Raw genomic sequence first — 18,898 nt, forward strand, 5'->3', positions numbered from 1 at the left:
TCTTTGTTCAATGGGAAGAAGTGCCAAAGATTAATATTCAACACTGACCCTTTATCCTACCTCCTGCAAACTAACCTCATGTCTTGAACACTTTTGCAAAAAATAAATACCCCTCAAGCAATTACTGCTTAGTTAAACTCAATCCTTGCCCCTTGTTATAATCCCTGACTATTTTATAGCTGTGATTCTGCTAGTTATAATTTTGTTTTGTATTTTCTGAAATGTATTTAACTATTATTATTATTATTATTATTTAACTATTATTATAATTCCACATAAAAGGCAGATTCATATTCTTTTTTAAGCACAAAAATATTTTACCCTGCCACTTTTTTATCTAATAGTTTTTATTGGCCTTGATCTTTGAATGTTTTAGACTGCATGTACCTTGTATTACACGTGACTCCTTGACTCCTTGATTTAGATTCTTTACTTCAGTTTTGCCTTTTTGATCATGAGTATCTGTGATAACCATCACAAATTTTATACAGATGTCTTGCACGTGAATGAAAGGATAGCCTAACAGAGAGAGAGGACATGAAACGCTTCGCATTAGCACTTTGTAGTGAATGTTATTTAATATTATCCATTTGCTGCCCTTTTTTCTCTTTGCTTTTTACTCCAACTATAATTCATCTCTTTTGCTGTTTCCCTTCCTCTCCCTTTTTTTCTTTTTCTTTTAGATCCAACATTTGTTCATGCTCAGCTCATCCCTGATAGTGCAGAAAAGAATGACGACAAGCTGTATTTCTTCTTCCGTGAGAAGGCCTCTGAGATGGGTCAGACTCCCATGGCTCAGTCTAGAATTGGCAGGATTTGTTTGGTGAGACATTTTCATAACCTTCGTCTTATATTCCATTTAAAAATATTTAAGGCATTGTTCATTTATTTACCCTCATGTTGTTCTAGACCCTTTTGACTTTCTTTTTTTTTTCTTTTTCCGTTATATACTATAAGAAATGTGCTTACATTTTTCAGTGCAGTTACAAATAATGAGGACAAGATTTTAAGCTTAAGAAGAACTAAAAAGTGACCTGTACAACATGGCACATTGGCACAATAACCTTTTTTTGTAGTTTTTAATCAACCCCTCAATTGAATCAACGGATTCATTCAAAATCAAGTTAACAAGCTTGATAATGGAAGTAGTCTTCTTCAAGAATGAATAAGTTTGACTGTTTTGATAACTGATTCATTTAAAAGATATGACTCAAAAAACGGAATCATTAACAAAATGCCAAATAGAGCTGGGTGGAAATCAGGAATTTTAAAGTTTCAGTCATTTTAGCTATCATATAGTGGCTTTTTATGTGATTTTGCATCATTTTTGAAGCTTGAAAAATCTCCTGTGCCCATTTATTGTAACTGTCCAGAAAAGACAAAGTACATTCTTTCAAAAAGCTTAGTTTGCAGTCCACGGAAAAAAGTCATGCATGAGTTTGGATCAAGATGAAGGTGTCTAAATGCCTCTTATTTGTCATTGTTTTTGCAATATTGTATAGGTTGCATTTTACAATTATTGGGTGTTCCTATGCTTAAGAAATCATGTCCATGCAGGACAGAACCGTTGACTGACAGATCCTCGGGATCCATCATTGTCCAATGCCTCCTACATGAGGAACCGCTTGTTTCTTGGTTATTTTTTGCTGTTCTAATGTGAATCAAAGAAGCATGTTTGTAATGTGTGGGTAGCTGCTGGCGGCTGGTCACTGGGCATCGCTGCGTCTCATTATTGAAGTTGGCTGCCGTCCACAGCAGATGGGGCTGAGCAGTGCTCAAAGCCAATGTTTACAACCCAATCACAGCCAGTTAATGCAAACCCACAGAAATAGCCCTGAGAGAAGGACAGATACTGATGTAAAGCAATGGCTTAATTTCACATATACAGACTGTCAAGGTGTCCATCAAATCAAACTTTACTGCTAGAATTTGTGTGGTGTCTAATAGTGACTCTTCATGGCTAACGTGACCTCACTTCCTCTACAGAATGATGATGGAGGACACTGCTGTCTGGTGAATAAGTGGAGCACCTTCCTGAAGGCTAGGCTCATCTGCTCTGTGACTGGCTCTGATGGCATCGAGACACATTTCGATGAGCTTCGTGAGTCTCTCTTTTTAGTTTTTTTGTCATAAATTTCTTGTGACTTGATCATTTCTGATGTTGATTACATTTGATCTAAATTATATATCTTCACATCAGCATGCTCTACAATATTATGTCAGATTTACTTTAAGTCAGAAAGTACTATATTTGAATTTAATAGAAAAGGACATTATTAATATTAAATACATGTAGTCCAAGAGGACAGTTCGATATAGTTGAATTACTGTTATTACGGTACCATAGTGAAATACTGGTGTCATGTGATCAGATTAAACAATGGGATTATGTTAATTATATTCAATTATATTTTGTTTTATTATCATGGTAATACTAATTTGCTGTTATTTTTCTGTAGGCATAATACTTTTATATATACAATGTACTATAATTTATGATTTTTATCTTGTACATATCCAGAATACCATGCTAATACCGTAGTACTTTTCATAAGTGCAATAATATGGAACTTTAATATATATACCATTACAAAAAAAGTACTGTGGTGGTACTATTGTAAAGAGCATCATCAGATAAAAGCATGGTACTTTTAAATATTTAATGTTTTGGTACATGTCCAAAATATCGTGGTAAGAATACTGTATTTTTGTGCTAAGTGATCACATGGTAATACTAGAGTAGTTTTTTATCGCAATTTATGATTTTTAAATGGTACCCAATGGCACTTCCAAGAAAATTGTAGTTCTGTACTAGCACTATGTACAAAACATGGTGTTGTCATAGTACATGTCTAGGAAAAACATAATTTTCCAATGACACTTTTTGTTAGAGTGCTGATTATTTGATAAATCTTTCCATCTAATTTAAATACCTTGGGGACATTTTATGTTCTGTGATTCTGTGGAGATAATAAAACATGAAATAAAATGGCTTTACCATTTGATTGACTCCATATATAAAGTGAGGTGTTCACCCAAGGTACATTATATTCAGTTCTGTTCTGTTCATTTTCACGGTATACTTGCTGAAATAAGAGGCCTCTTATTTCAGGATAGGGCATGATATAGCTCATTTGTGGAAACCGCTCATGTCTGATGGTTCAATGGATATTTCTCTCCAGAGGGTATAACTTGGAAAAAGTAATTTCCTGTCTTTCCTGTATGTGCAGTGTGTAGCATTTGTGCTTAAGCGTAAAGTGCCACAAGGGGCTGTGAGAAATATATAGATGCAAGCAGTTTTGAGTATGAAATTGAAGTTCCTGTAAAGCCTAAAATGACACGTTGGGCTTTTAAAAAATACCTGAAAAATGCTTTGCATTACTCTTCATACATGATTGTGCATTTATGTGCACAAGAGTGAGGTAACGCATGCATGTAAGCTGCATCTTAACAGGCTTACACAAAATGGAGTCTTTGCCGGTGTGGGAGAGTTTGATTGACAGGATTGAATAGGATTGTCTGACAAACCAGCTGTAACAGCCTCTGCCACTCTTCAGAGGCAAATGAATGTAAGCGCATGAATGCTGGGATTTTATTGCTTTTGCAATGTGCATAAATTGAGTAAGCGGTCGTTCTGTGTTTGCTTCATTTCACAGCTCCCATAACGTAGCGCACAAGGTACCCTCAGGACTCCGTCTCTCTTTCTCACTCGGTTGGTCCTTCTCCTTCCCTCTGCCACCGTGTTTGAGGAATTAACTTGTCAGTGGAGTTTTTGACTAGATGTTTTCCCTTTTCCTCAGAGGGGCAGTGAGGTTTTATGGGTTGTTTTTTGTGGCTTGGCAAGAGCGAGATTCATTTGCTGTAGTCTGGGATTTTCCCTCAGCACTTGATTACTTAGTCCGTTTAGCCGTGACTATCCGTCTGAGGTCATCTTCGTTCTGTTTTTGATGGGACATCTGTCTATGCTTTTACCGCTTGCCCTCCTTATTCTCCAAAACTATCCGAATCTCCCTTTGTTTCCTTTCCTTCTGCCCCTTTTTTAACCTTCTATGTACCTCTGTCTCCCATCCCCCTTACACTGTCCTTTAAGTAAAACGTTAACGGAGCTCAACTGCTCTTGCGATGAAGCCCCCCCTCCCAAAAAAACGGTCCCACTCTGCACGTTATACTCTGTTTCTCCCAATGGCCTTTTTCCATCTTTCTCGTTTTGGCTAGCAGACTATCACTGGTCCTTTGTGGTTAATTTGTGTCGAAACAAGCGGGAGAATTTTGGAGTCTGAGACAAAGAGGAACAGTGAGAGGGAAAGATCGTCTTCTCAATGCGCTGTGTTTTGTGTGATGTAATTGAATGGAGATAAATTTGATGACTTCCCACATACAATCATGGACTTTTGGCTTTTTGTGCACCTGATAATGAAGCTGCAGAAATGTTGGAATCACTGGTGGCGCTAAACTGAGCTGCAAAATAATGACTGATTTCAGACATGTTTCTTAAACAATCCACTTGTCTTCTGTTGTTCCAAAAAAAATTAATTAGTGTGTCCCATACTACATGAAAAAACTACGGAGCCCATTGTAGTGATGGAAAAATATATGAGATTGGAAAAAGAACACATTTCAATGCATTATTAAATTTAAAAAATGTATGCATTGCTCTTATGCAAGAATTCCCTTTTCCAAATGATTGCGTCCTCTCACAAAAGCATTTCTTTCGCCAAGAAAGTTAGCATTTTTTGCTGAAGCTTTTAAGTATAATTTTACTTCCTACCTCATATTTCCATCACAAAAGTTTTGTGGGCAAACACAGTTTCTTGGGGAAACGTAGCAGATTTGTGCGAGAACACAAAAGCAATGTGATTTTTGCCTCCCTTCTCATTTTTTTCCACCACCATATCCCTTTAGGGGCTCAGTAGGAAACAGCATGCCAGAGGTGCCTGAATGGCATACAATTTCCAGTGAATTCTCAAAGTGTGCTAATCTTTCACAAAATCCCTTGTGTAACAAGGGAAGTTTGTGACTGTTCTCTTTTGACGTTTTCAGAGTAAAAAAAGTAGGAAGAAAGGCCATAGCCAAAGCTGCTTAAACAGTTTTAAATATAAAAACCTAAAACTCAAAGCCATTAGCCATTTTGTTGATTTTAGCCAACATTTAGCATCTGCATTAGACAGTATCTACTTCATCCCTGAACCACACACCCAAAACTGTTCTTCCCAATGCTTGTTTGATGACCAGGTATCACCAAATATAAGCAATATCACAGCTTTCTCTGATTGGCTGTAAATAATGAGTGACAAAAATAGGGTGGTCAACTTCCCTTTTTTTTTTTTTTTTTTTAAACCATCAAATAAAAAAAACATTAAATTCTAATGGAGTATGTCCCAAAACAGTTTTTAATGGTTTTAACACTTAAAAGTAGATGGTCACTACAATGTTTTTTTTTTTTTTTTTTTGGTCAACAGGGATTTTAGTAATATCTATCAGGTCGTATTGACATTTTATCTATACTTATTTTTAAGTAATAACTAATTAAGCTAGCTGCTATACAACTAAGGAACTTGTGGCCCATTACATATTTGTTGTCTTACTGCTTAAAAGTATTTGCTCTCTTGCCACCACCAAAGTACACACTTTGGTATGTGAATTAGCTAATTTGTCTTCAAATCCAGGATCTAAAGTAATTCAATCTTTCTTTCAGGGGACGTGTACATCCAGAAAACCCAAGACACCAAGAATCCCGTCATCTACGGCGTCTTCTCCGTGTCCGGGTGAGTAAGTTCGTGACGGTCTCTCCCCAAATACGAGATCCAATCCTCACTTCTCCTCGACGCCTCTTACTAATCAGACCGCTTATCAGATTGGCAAGGGAGCTTGAATAGATTTGCTTTCATATTCACACTCCAGTTGCCCACGGGGCAACACCCCCATTTATCCGCTGCTGAAGACTGTTTCTAACATACTGAATAACAAGTGTTTGGCAGGCTTCGCAGACAGTAGTACAAGTCCTCCAAGCGCACAAAGGAAGGAGCTTTTCTGTAAATCTGAGATGTGATATTCTCATAAGGACTTATCTACATAATACCACCGCTATCAGATGCGGTTAGGAGAGGATATTCGTACATGCTAAGATATTATACAACTGGCCTCAGAGGGAGCTGTCAACATTTTAGATGAGGTTCACATGCAGTGTAAATACACAAGGCTGTGTGTGTGTTAGTCTCGCTGTAGATTTCAGATCAAATCGGCGAAGCCCTCAGGCTCTGTCTGAGCTCTTTAAACCCAAAAGCACCATTCTTGGTGATAATAGTGAAAACTCTCTCCATGCAAGTGATTTCACAGCTCTATCTGTCCCTCTGTCTCTTGTTTCTCTCTCTCTCTCTGTATGTGTATTAGTGTTAATTTGTAAAACTGTATTCTCTGCTCATGTTATGTCTGTAATACACGCAGTCGGATACAAAATCACTAGTGAAAATTCAGTTTTTCTGTAACATTGTATTTCAGCATATGTGTTTGTCTAAAATTTAATTGAGAAATTAAAATAATTTATTTCCAGTATGCACTCAAATGTGCATGAACCTTGTGCAAAAGAGTTCCCATGCTTTCTATCACAATCCTTAATTTTTAGTGACCGAATAGAACATAATTACTATAAACATTTCTCAATGTCATTTTAGGGCATAACCTTTCTTTGTTTTCTGTTTTTTCAAAATCCTGAATCCTTGTTTATTTCCAAGTTTAAATTAGATTTTGAATTGCATATTTTAATGTGGTATGACTTTGGATCCCACTGTGTTTCTGAGTGGAAAAACAAATGTAGGCTGAGGGTTGATTTAAACCAGTAGGAATTTATTAGATTGGGACATTACATACAGATGGTTATACCGGTCAGCAAATTTGTTAAAGACAACCATTTATTTCATGCATATTTAATGTAGCATATATATATATATATATATATATATATATATATATATATATATATATATATATATATATATATATATCTCTGGGACTGTAGGACAAGGCCCATGTGGTCTAATATATTCTGCCGCCTCTTTTTTTGTTTCAAAACATGGATTCTTCTCTTCCTGCATCTCTAGGTCTGTGTTTAAAGGTTCAGCAGTTTGTGTGTATTCAATGGCTGATGTTCGCATGGTCTTCAATGGGCCTTTCGCTCATAAGGAAGGTCCAAACTACCAGTGGGTTGCCTACCAGGGTAAAATTCCTTACCCACGACCAGGAACAGTGAGTGTCATTGATAAAATGTAGTACATTATATAAAGTCTTATGTTAGATAAGCTTACATTCAGAAATCCAAAAAAAAAAAAACTCAATGTCGTCTCTTTGATTTCAGTGTCCAGGAGGCACGTTCACCCCCAACATGAAGTCTACTAAAGATTATCCCGATGAGGTTATCAACTTCATGCGCAACCATCCGACCATGTTCAATGCCGTTTATCCAGTCCACAAGCGCCCCCTTGTGGTCCGTACTAATGTGGATTATGAGTTCACCACCATCACGGTGGACCAAGTGGCTGCAGCTGATGGCAACTATGAAGTTCTTTTCTTGGGAACAGGTGATCTTGCTACCATTTTTTTCTACAAAAACAGTATGCATACTCTGATGTCTAAATGTGTTGGACCACACTGAAATTATGGACTCAAAATTTGGTTTTATTTTATAAATAAACACACCGGTTTGAAATATAAAAAACTAATTGTATGGAAAATGTATACAAATTTAAAACAGCAAATTTGTAACACTTTTTATATTAATGCTCTAGATTTATATATGCAATCTAGTACAGTCATTGTCTTTTTTCTGTTTTTAATAGATCTTAAGTAATCTTCAGCCAACTTCATTCTTTATAGCATTAGGGCCCGGTTTCATAGATGGGCCTTAGCTTAAGCCAGGATTAGGCCATAGTTCAATTAGGACATTTAAGTAATTTTTCTAAACTTGACTTAGGGAAAAACATTACTGGTGTGCATCCTAAGACAAAACAAAAGCACTAACATGTTATAGATCATTATTATATATAACATTATTTAGATCAGTCAGTGCAAGTTTCTTTCAGTTGAAACATCGTTTAAGCCTTGTCTGTGAAACCAGGGGTATATGTTTACAAATAGTTCTGACTCCTCCATTCTGGTGATTTACAGACAGAGGAACAATTCAGAAAGTCATTGTCCTGCCCAGAGACGATCTACAGACTGAAGAGCTGGTTCTGGAGGAGGTCGAGGTCTTCAGAGTAAGATCTTTTTATATTCCCATTACACTTTATGTAAATGTGTTTTATTATAAATAAAGTATTTTATGTTATTATATTTAATAAAATTTAAATATATTGTTTATTCATATTATTACAATATATTGTATATTTATTTTTATTTAAAAAAATGTTTTATATTATAGGTTCCAACTCCAATCACTACTATGAAAATTTCTCCAAAACGAGTAAGTTGCACATCATTTACTGTATGATTCAGAACTTTACCTGAACTTTAAATGTAATAAAAAAGTTTTAAAACAGGATTTTTTTTTATGTAACAGTCATTTTGGTATTTTTTTCCCTCCAAGTGCATGATGTATTTTGAATGAAACTCTTGTCTTTTCCTGTCTTCCTGTGTGTGTGTAGCAACAGCTGTATGTAAGTTCTGTGGTGGGCGTCACTCATCTGGCTCTACACAGGTGTGATGTTTATGGAGAGGCCTGTGCCGACTGCTGCTTGGCCAGAGACCCTTACTGTGCCTGGGATGGGAAGTCCTGCTCTCGCTACTCAGCAAATCAAAAGAGGTCAGAGCCGCATGTGTCTAAATGTTTTTATTATCGGATCGTTATACTTAGAATATGACTTGCAAGATTTGTTTTCCTCCTTTGAAATTGGTTGTCTGAATCTTGTAGGCGGAGTCGGAGGCAAGATGTGAAATATGGCAACCCTATAAGACAATGCAGGGGCTATAATTCCAATGGTGAGCAACCCAAAAATAGTCTTTTAGTCTTAAGGTTACGTATTTTGGAAGAAGTAAAAGAGCTCCTTTTGATTTTGGTTATTGTTTTAGATAGTATTTTGTTTTAATTCCTGCCAGCCAATAAGAACACGTTGGAGACAGTGCAGTATGGAGTAGAGGGAAGCACAGCCTTCCTGGAGTGCCAGGCCAGGTCTCCTCATGTGTCAATCAAATGGCATGTCCAGAAGGAGAACAGTGACAGGAAGAGAGAGGTATGTGTGACCGAATGTAAGGTTAAAACAATATCCTGAATGTTGTGAATTTTATCCGTGAATTAATTACCATAAATATTTCTTGCTTAATATGGTCCTACACACTACTGGTCAGTCAAATATTTGTTAAATGTTTTGGAAAGGCATCTGATGTTCACCAGGGCTACAAAAATTTGTAATAGTGAGAAATAATATTACAGTTTAAAATAACAGTTTTCTATTTTAATATATTTATAATTTATTCCTATGATGCAAAGCTGAATATTCAGCAGCCATTACTCCAGTCTTTAGTGTCACAGAAATATGCTGATTTGCTGCTCAAGAAATATTTGTAATAGTTGACAAATGTTTTTGGTGCTTAATTTATTAAACCTGTGATTCTTTGATAAATTTTAGGTTTTCATTAGAGTCAAGTATTATAAAATAGAATAAAATAGAAATCTTTTTAACATTGCAAAAGTCTTATAAATTAATTAATTTATTAAATTAAATAATGAATTTGATTTAAAATAAATAAATGAATATATATATATATATATATATATATATGCAGGTTGAGAAACATTAAAAATTGTGATTTTTGTTTTATCCAAACAGACTAGTATATTTTCTGTTTGTGCACAAGCAGGTACAGTCATTATTAAAAACAGCATTTTTTTTAAAATGCATACTAATTTATACGCTATGTGAATAAAATTAGGATCAAAATAAATATCGCTGACCAGTTACATAAAAAAATTCACATCGATGTACATTTTAACCTAAAATCCAAATTTTGTTTTCAAACAACCTATGTGTTTCAGATCCGTTCTGATGGACGTGTGGTGCGTACGGAGCAGGGTCTCCTCCTGCGCTCTCTCCAGCTCTCTGACGGAGGGCTTTACCAGTGCACCTCCACCGAGAAGAACTTCAAGCACATGCTGGTCAAACTTCAGCTGGTGGTCCTTTCCGCCCGCACCGTCAACACCATCCAGACCGAATCCACCGCCCCCGCCGTGCCGCCTCTCCAGTCCAGCGCCTGGACGCCCAGCGCAGAGCAGTACAAAGACCTGCTGACCATCCTCAGCCAGCCAGAGATGGGCCTCATCAACCAGTACTGCCAGGACTACTGGCAGATGGGGGACGACCCCACAGCTCACGCACACAAGAAGAAGGACCTCAAGGAAGTACAGAAGGACCTCCGGAAGCCACGAAACAGGAGACACCACCAGGAGCAGAGCAGCATGGCTGAGACATGAGACGGAAAAACATCCCACTCCATCCAAATGAACGAGACTTGAGGTTGACCTCGAGGTCTTTGACTACCATAACACACACCGCAACCATTATGACCGAGGAGAAAACAAACAATACGTTTTTAAAAATTCATAGTATTTATTGTAGGCTGTACATAGTTAGATTCTGTGGATATCTTTGTATGGAAATAGAGCGAAAAAAAAAAAAAAAGAAGAGACAAAAAACGTTTTGTGTATAGATCTGTGCAAATATTTTGTTATCATTGTTACTTTTCTTCCAATATATTTATTACAACGGTATTCGCATAATAATAATAATACACCATGTGACTGTTATCATAAAACTTGATGTATATACCATTAACCGGATAGTCGGAAACTCTTGATGGACAGTTCGACTGCACTTGATGTTTTGATACCAGAGGAAAGATGGGACTGAAGCCGTCGTACATTTAGCGGACTGTTTTAGCCAAGCACGTGTTCTCGTTCTGCAGATGTACGGATAAAGGATTTCTACATATATTTGATGCATCTGAGTATTCTGTGACCTCTCAAAAGACTTGGAAAAACTCTTTAATATCATTGGAAACTCATCTTTTAATCTTCTTGATCTTCCATATGTTGCTATGCTAATGTGTGTTAAATATAAAGTCGTTTCTGTGTGTTATCCGTTTGGTTTATTATTGATTGCAGCCTCCTGTACAGTATGTACATCACTTCTTTTTGTCCTTTTCATTCATATAAATACGTACTATTGCACGCAAAAAATCTCAAAAAGCTGGGGGTTCAAAACCTCTCCATCTTTTTGCAAAGCAGAATCGTTTTTAAATATGTACCTCTCCAGAGTAAGCGTCCATTGCAAGCACCTCTAAACATTTAATAGGTGATCATTTGGAAGCATTAATCATTTGGGGGCTTGTTTGAGTTTGCATGAATTGTATTTGTACTGTACAGATATGTAGTCAAATTCTGGATATTGCTGTGTTGCTGTATGGTCTTTGACATAATGAATCGAGAGAGAGACTGTTTTCTAAAGACAGAGGACTTTGCCGAACTAGTGATGGAATCAAGCACAATTACCTGATGTGTCTGTTTGGCCTCCGTTGCGTTTTCTCAACACGCATAGCAAACGGGCTGTGTGAAATGGTTGTTGTAAATGTATTTTTTTCTTTCATTTGTAACACATTATTCATCACTGTGGTTTGTCCCCTTGTTTTGTCTTTTTTAGGATATTCTAATGTGAAAAAGATCCAGAATTAGATGTTATGAACAGTTAATATTATAGTAATGTATTTTTTATTTGTTTAGTTTTTTTTTCATCGTTGTTGTTGACTAATTAAAGTTATATATTTTATAACAAATACAGGTTGGCTTTTGAGTAAATGTCACTGGGTGAACCTATACTTATACCTGTACTTTTCTTCTGCAGTCTCGATGTAACCAAAAAGGTTTGAGTGAATAAGGAATAGGTTCGCAAGTTGGTCTTATTTGCTTACTTGATTTAAACTGTTCGCGAACTTTACATTGTCATTCACAAGATCAAGTGTGATTTGTATATATAGTATATATAAAGTTCAGTTTAGAAGATTTTATGCTGCACTATTTCACCTCTGCCATTCATTTCACCTTTCTGTCTAAATAGAAAGAGAAAATGGCTAACACTTTTGCTACTAGCAAACACGTAACACATTATTTTTAATTAATATTTGTGTACTTATTTTGTACAAATCTTATCACTGAATAGAAAAAACACAAACGGAACTTTCTTTTTGGATTACAAACTGATAAATCTATCAAACATTTTTGTCATTATCAGACTCTTAAAAGCAAAAGTTCCAAAAGAAGAACCAATTTTGGTTCTCCAAAGACCCATGCAGCGAGGAGTTCTTAAACTATTTTTTTTTTCTTGCATGAAGAACATCTTAAAAACCTTTTCCATCTTAAAGAACCATTTGTGTAATAGATGTTTTATGGATAACATTTCTTTGCCAAGAAAGAGATTTTGTAATTGTATGTGACAAAAGTTACATACAATAAAAATACTAGTTTTTATGATGATTAACTTGGGGAAAAAAAACTTTCATAATATTGAAATGAATCGCTACTGTTTCTAATGAAGAAAGCCTCTCTCTCACATGTGATGCCTGTGGATTAAAATGTATCAATCTTCAGATTGGGGTCAATGAGCTCTGTCACGTAAAAGACTAAAGCTCTTTAAACACTTGCTCTGCACACTGTGTCCACAACAAGGAAAATGTCAACTGATCCTGATGACTACAGTGGGAAAGTGAGATTAGAATTACTCATGTAATATTCATCTTTAAAAACAGCTTTGCATTCAGTAAAAGTTCTACTGATAAAGCCCAAACTGTAGGGAATAGAGATGTTGTTCTTTTTTCTTGAAGTTAAGCCCATTTTCAACAGAATATAGATATGGGAAAGCCAACATATCCAATCATTTATGAGACCCGTTTACCGTTAGTTTCTCTCTTAAATATATAACAAACAAACAAGTGATGTTAGTAACGTCACATTATTTCACTCACTGTCTCTATGGCCCTTCTAATGTGCTCGTGAAAACGCTGGCCAGATTACCACCTTTTGCTGAGCACAGCACCTTCTCCTCAAATCTGAGGTTAGATGACCTCTCCGCGCTTCCAATGCCTTCTGTCCTTGCTCTTCATTGGCCCCACCAACCCAGGTGGTCAGAGACATCTCCAAAATCCCTCTAAGACTCCAAACAATTCATTAGGTCACCAAGATCCAGTCGAGGTGTGAGCTGTGAGCACCTGGAGGCCTCTGGGCAAGCGAGTGGTCATCCAGAAGGACTTCTTTTCCCTAATCGAGAGTCAGTATGGGGGCCGGGGCGAGCGCCGAGGAGAAACACTCCAGGGAGCTAGAGAAGAAACTGAAAGAGGACGCCGACAAAGATGCCAGGACCGTCAAACTTCTGCTGCTAGGTAACAACACACAAGCGGACTCAAATGATTGCTCAAGTCAAAACATTAAGAATAACTCATTTGCTAGATTGGGAAGATATTTGCAGATTTGCCTTACCATTTTAAACTTCATCATAAACAGGCAATGACTTCACATCATGGCCATAGAGATTACAAAATAAATGTAATATTTTATCTTTTTTTTTGCTTGTATAAAAATGTCATATTTGTCAAGTTCAAATGCAAGAAGAAAATTTATGACTAAATGTGATATTTCTTGATATCTAAATGTTATTGCAAGAGACTGAAAAAGTGACTTGCATGCCATATGCCATGAAAGTATGCATATATATTCACAAAAGTTATATCTCTGTCTATCATAACAACATGCGTCTTTGTGAGGGGATGTGGGTCAGGGTCATAGGACGTCAAGCTTGGACAAGGCTTAAGACAAAAATAATAAGCCTCAAGCTTCTTAATGTAATCCTCCAAAAGATAAACTGCATAGAAGAAGGATGTATTTATTAATGCACATATGCATGCTTCAATAAATAAATCTTACTTGGGTGAATGTCTACAGTTTTACCCCTCAAATCACTGGCAAATAGTCGATCTGTGGTTTTCAGATGGCTAAAATTGTTATACATTTGTTAAATATATTTTTTCATTTTTCAAATTTGGATGTAATAAAATGTGTTTTTTAATAATATTAGGGGTTGGCTGATAATCTAGAATTTGATGTTTATAGGAGTATGTGAATGTAATGTGATCTAATATAGACAGAGTAAAAGAAAAAGCAACCAAGGATTATCACATTTTTGTCAAATCAAGTTCTGTTTATCAAATGGTGCTAAAAAAAAACACATCACTGTTTACTGTTTATCACAGAAATATTAAGTTGTATTTTAAAAAGTTTACAACAGTGATAATAAAATGGTTCTTAAGCACCAAATCAGATATATTAGAATGATTTCTGAAGAACCATATGATAATGAGGAATGAATGGCAAAATTCAGCTTTGCCATGACAGGAATAATATATGTATGTGTATATATTGAAATAACTGCAACACTAAATTGATTACTTTCTTCTTCAGGTGCTGGTGAGTCAGGGAAAAGCACAATCGTCAAACAGATGAAGTAAGTGCTAAAGAAAAATATATAATAATGAATTGCCTTATGTGAGACTATAATCACTATTAATTCCTAATTAGTGCTCCTTCTGATGAAAACCTTTTTTCCCCTATGACAGAATTATTCACAAAGATGGTTACTCCCTTGAAGAGTGCTTGGAGTTCATTGTCATCATCTACAGCAACACCCTGCAGTCGATCCTGGCCATCGTGAGAGCCATGACCACACTCAACATTTCCTATGGAGATGCTGCTGCGCAGGTGCTCTACCCAAACATTCAAACATGCATTGGTCATTTACAGAAATTAAAACATTAAATGATGGGAAAGAACTGTCATAAGACCAGTATTAAATGATTATCATATGCACCTGTCCAAGATACCACTTATCTGCTTTGTCCCGAAATATGTGACCCCACTGTGTTGTGTTGAACTACTTTGTGTTCATGTCAAAAACATTGTTTGGTAGAGGTAGGTTCAATGGAGTTAATTACAGATGTGGCAAACACAATAAATTGAATCAACTATAAATGCTAGTATATAGTAGTTAAAGAAACATAAAGTACAAAGTAGGTCCAAATATAACCATACCATGGTACTTTTTGTTTCTTTGTTATAATTCAAAATACTTCAGGATAAGAAATAAAACACATGGCATGTAGCTAGAGTAGTAAATGTAACTGACTTGTTTGTGATGACAACCAAGTGTAAATGTGGTTAATTACTAAATTCACCTGATAGCAAACAATGTATTATAAATTCAGGACGTGTTCATTATTTTTAAAAACATTGTTTTTGTTAACAGTGAATTTCCATATCACTATAGAGAAGTCTGGATGGTAGCTAATACTTAAACACCTTTAGTTACAAGCTGAAAAAACCCTTACTTAAAAACCTATAATCAAATTGCTTATTTAAAATATCAAGTTGAATCCTGTATTACTTAAAAAATGAAGATGATATGAGTTTTAAAAAGTTAAGTAAAAACATGTGTCACCATGACATTGATTACTTTTTTGCAGGATGATGCAAGGAGGTTGATGCACTTAGCAGACACCATCGAGGAAGGCACCATGCCAAAAGAGCTGTCTGACATTATCCTGAGGTTGTGGAAGGACTCGGGCATCCAGGCGTGCTTTGACAGAGCCTCCGAATACCAGCTCAACGACTCTGCCGGATAGTATGGCCTCATAATTAGTCTTTTAAAGTATTAAATAGCAGTCAGCAAGGTTTCAATGTCAATGATTGAACCAGCAACCAAATTATCTTTGAAATATTAAGCGTAGGAAAATACTGTATTGATTTTTACTCTATCTCCAAGCTATCTGAATGACCTGGAGAGGTTAATCCAACCTGGCTATGTCCCTACTGAGCAGGACGTCCTGCGTTCACGAGTGAAGACCACCGGTATCATCGAGACCCAGTTCTCCTTCAAGGACCTCAACTTCAGGTACGCCTAAAATACAAAGAACGTCCTCAAGCACAACTATGAAGTAAACCAACAAACGACCATCTTCATCTCAAAAATCCAAGCACGTTTGAGAAATGTTGATTAGGATAAGTTTGCCAATAAATTGATCTTCTTGGTCTGCAGGATGTTTGATGTGGGTGGTCAGCGCTCAGAGAGGAAGAAGTGGATCCATTGCTTCGAAGGTGTGACCTGTATCATCTTCATCGCTGCTCTGAGCGCATACGACATGGTGCTGGTGGAGGACGATGAAGTGGTGGGTCGCCATTTGTGGTCCATCAATGAAACCCCAACCAGAAGCAATACATGAACTTTGCTATGACTTCATTATGCATTATAGTAACAAACCCTGTTTTCCATGTCCTTCCAACCAAAGAACCGAATGCATGAGAGTCTCCACCTGTTCAACAGTATCTGTAACCACCGTTACTTCGCCACCACATCCATTGTACTCTTCCTCAACAAGAAGGACGTCTTCGTGGAGAAGATCAAGAAAGCTCACCTAAGCATGTGCTTCCCTGACTATGATGGTGAGACAGCATTTTGTCTGCAAACAAAAAATATCAACTTTAAAGCAGTCAACACCTGAATCAAAAAAGTAAATCAAATAAGATTTGGACAACTTTGATGAAAGGCTTTGATCGACACTTCAAATGTTGTTGTGTATTTTAAACACTAAAACTAATTATTTAAAAAGATAATATTAACATTTTCAGGAGTGATTTACCATGGAACATTACTTCTAATTATTAAGAATCAAACATCATAATAAGGCTTCTGTTTCTGATATGCAAAACCATGCTAAAAATACAATACCATGCAATACTCAGGTCCCAACACTTTTGAGGATGCTGGTAACTACATCAAGGTGCAGTTCTTAGATCTGAACTTGCGACGAGACGTCAAAGAAATCTACTCCCACATGACCTGTGCCACAGACACAGAGAACGTCAAGTTTGTGTTCGATGCCGTAACAGACATTATCATCAAAGAAAATCTCAAAGACTGCGGTCTCTTCTAAACAAGAGGAAGAGGTGATTATTACATAATATAAATATTAAGTGGTAAGCATACATTAAGTGGTAGCATATTAAATATTGAATTTCTATACATGCATGATTAAAAAGTCTTTCTTCTTTTACAGAGCGGCTTGATCGACAAAACCCAATACTGACCCATTGCCCCTTGTAGCCTTTCCTTTCCTCCCTGGGTAATGAGGAATTCTCCAGTGCACACATACATACACACGAGCAACATGAATTGATAAAATCGTGAAAACGTAAATAGTCGTTCCTGGGATCTACATTTGATTAAACACCCTGCATACAAGTAAATAACGGAGCCTAATACATATTCATAGCAGCCTGAAGTCATAAATAACAACACGTATATGAGAAATGTTCGGCTCTATTAGATTTTTGCAGTGTTCTGTCCTGTAGATTTGCGACTACACTTCACGCAGCTGTAAACCAAATAACTATTCTTCTGAAACACCTGCATATGCACTTCAGCATCTTCATGCAAGTACATTATGAAGTATTTCAGTTATACGTTATAGCAGTTACTGTGTCAAGTTCAAACTTTTACTGCTGGCTGAGAAACGTTTTAACTTTACTGGGAAGAAAGTTCTGTTTTATTTAGAGAGGAGTAATATCAGGTCAAGGCCCACGATTGAAATCTCTATGTAAGATGGACGACTTTGATGAAAAGATAGCATGTAATAAGTTGTTTAGCTCAAGAGCTGCTAGATGAGAGGCAAAGAATACATTTTTTGGGTGCATTGATTAAAATACAACAGCAAATATTGATTAAAAGGGCAAAACTAATTGCAAAACCATATACAATCACGCAAATGTAAATTGAAGAAATAAAGCTTCTGTAGACAAGACTGGAACTGATGTGTTTGTCCTTTAGGTGTCATGAAAGAATGCACACCAATGAACAACTTAAACAAGTGTTTCTCAATTGGTGGGTCGCGGAATGTACGGCCAAAGAAAAGACATCGCGTGACATTTATTTTAAAAGACGTGCGTGAAAGCCGTTACGCTTCTGTCAGATGCAGTTTAACAGAGTGCCTGAGAAAAATGCTGTCTCAATTCAGCCGCGGTAACTTACGAAATAAAAAGCCTATCAAAAGCAAACTATCCTGTCGTAATGCGCACTCTTCAATGTGGCGCGCCGCATATAATTTTTCTCCATATCACAAACTATACGAGCATGCAACGCGTGAAATATAAGTGGGCCTACAGTACCGATAAATAACATAACTGGTACTGCGTGTGTCAACTGAGACGGATTTGCATTCTATTCAGTAGCAGATTGCATTTTTCATAAACAGTTCATGTTAGTATATGCACAGCAACGGTTGTTAACATAATTATCATTATTGTGCAATTTTGTATGTTTAAATCATTCATACCAAGTTAATCGTATAAACAAAAACTAGTTTGGAACTGCTATTTATATTCTCAACAGTATTATTATTATAATAATTATTTTATAAATTATCTTTTAAATGATCTATTATAAGACATATTTTAATTGTATGACTATATAGACATAAGACACTTGAGTTTTGCAGGTTGTGCTTAACACCAGCACACCCAGGCTTATTAATTTTGAGAGGTTTAGATACAGCTTAATCACATAATATCACTGTCTTCTATAATGATTGATTTTAAACCAGAGATGCTACAGTACCTGTACTGTTTGAATTGTTTACTTAAGAATATCAAGACCTGAGTAACTGATATGAAAAACACTGCATTTTGTGTTTTATTTTTACAGCTCCATCAGTCTAGAATGCCAAACAGTTTTGCAAAGTCATGGTTTTAATTTTGATTTGATAAAATGCACAGTGTAGACATCCACCTTTGTCGCTTAGGACTAAAGGTTGAATCACA

The 18,898-nt window shown here is 36.3% G+C and overlaps 2 protein-coding genes and 1 long non-coding RNA gene across 4 annotated transcripts in view; 2 read left to right on the top strand and 1 right to left on the bottom strand.

The window, feature by feature from the left end:
* Window positions 1–11,859, top strand: part of sema3fa (sema domain, immunoglobulin domain (Ig), short basic domain, secreted, (semaphorin) 3Fa) — a 40,797-nt gene extending 28,938 nt beyond the window's left edge. For both annotated transcript variants that reach the window (XM_043241975.1, XM_043241976.1), the window contains 11 exons: window positions 684–823; window positions 1,987–2,101; window positions 5,696–5,765; window positions 7,098–7,242; window positions 7,352–7,574; window positions 8,161–8,249; window positions 8,414–8,455; window positions 8,637–8,794; window positions 8,903–8,970; window positions 9,088–9,221; window positions 10,025–11,859. In XM_043241975.1, the coding sequence (XP_043097910.1) occupies window positions 684–823; window positions 1,987–2,101; window positions 5,696–5,765; window positions 7,098–7,242; window positions 7,352–7,574; window positions 8,161–8,249; window positions 8,414–8,455; window positions 8,637–8,794; window positions 8,903–8,970; window positions 9,088–9,221; window positions 10,025–10,459 (1,619 nt within the window). In that variant the 3' untranslated portion in view covers window positions 10,460–11,859. The remainder of the gene's footprint in view (window positions 1–683; window positions 824–1,986; window positions 2,102–5,695; window positions 5,766–7,097; window positions 7,243–7,351; window positions 7,575–8,160; window positions 8,250–8,413; window positions 8,456–8,636; window positions 8,795–8,902; window positions 8,971–9,087; window positions 9,222–10,024) is intronic.
* LOC122347045 lies at window positions 10,727–16,020 on the bottom strand. The gene is made up of 2 exons (XR_006251191.1): window positions 15,881–16,020; window positions 10,727–15,697 (listed from the first exon to the last, which is right to left on the bottom strand). It is a non-coding gene; the product is annotated as an uncharacterized LOC122347045 (long non-coding RNA).
* gnat1 (guanine nucleotide binding protein (G protein), alpha transducing activity polypeptide 1) lies at window positions 13,311–18,669 on the top strand. The gene is made up of 8 exons (XM_043242028.1): window positions 13,311–13,416; window positions 14,492–14,534; window positions 14,647–14,788; window positions 15,550–15,707; window positions 15,849–15,977; window positions 16,122–16,251; window positions 16,372–16,525; window positions 16,826–18,669. Exons 1-8 carry the CDS (start codon window positions 13,311–13,313, stop codon window positions 17,014–17,016), a joined length of 1,053 nt encoding a protein of 350 aa, XP_043097963.1. The 3' UTR covers window positions 17,017–18,669.
* The last annotated feature ends 229 nt before the right edge of the window (window positions 18,670–18,898 follow it).

The sequence above is a fragment of the Puntigrus tetrazona genome, chromosome 6, assembly GCF_018831695.1.
Source record: "Puntigrus tetrazona isolate hp1 chromosome 6, ASM1883169v1, whole genome shotgun sequence".
Lineage (NCBI taxonomy): Eukaryota > Metazoa > Chordata > Actinopteri > Cypriniformes > Cyprinidae > Puntigrus > Puntigrus tetrazona.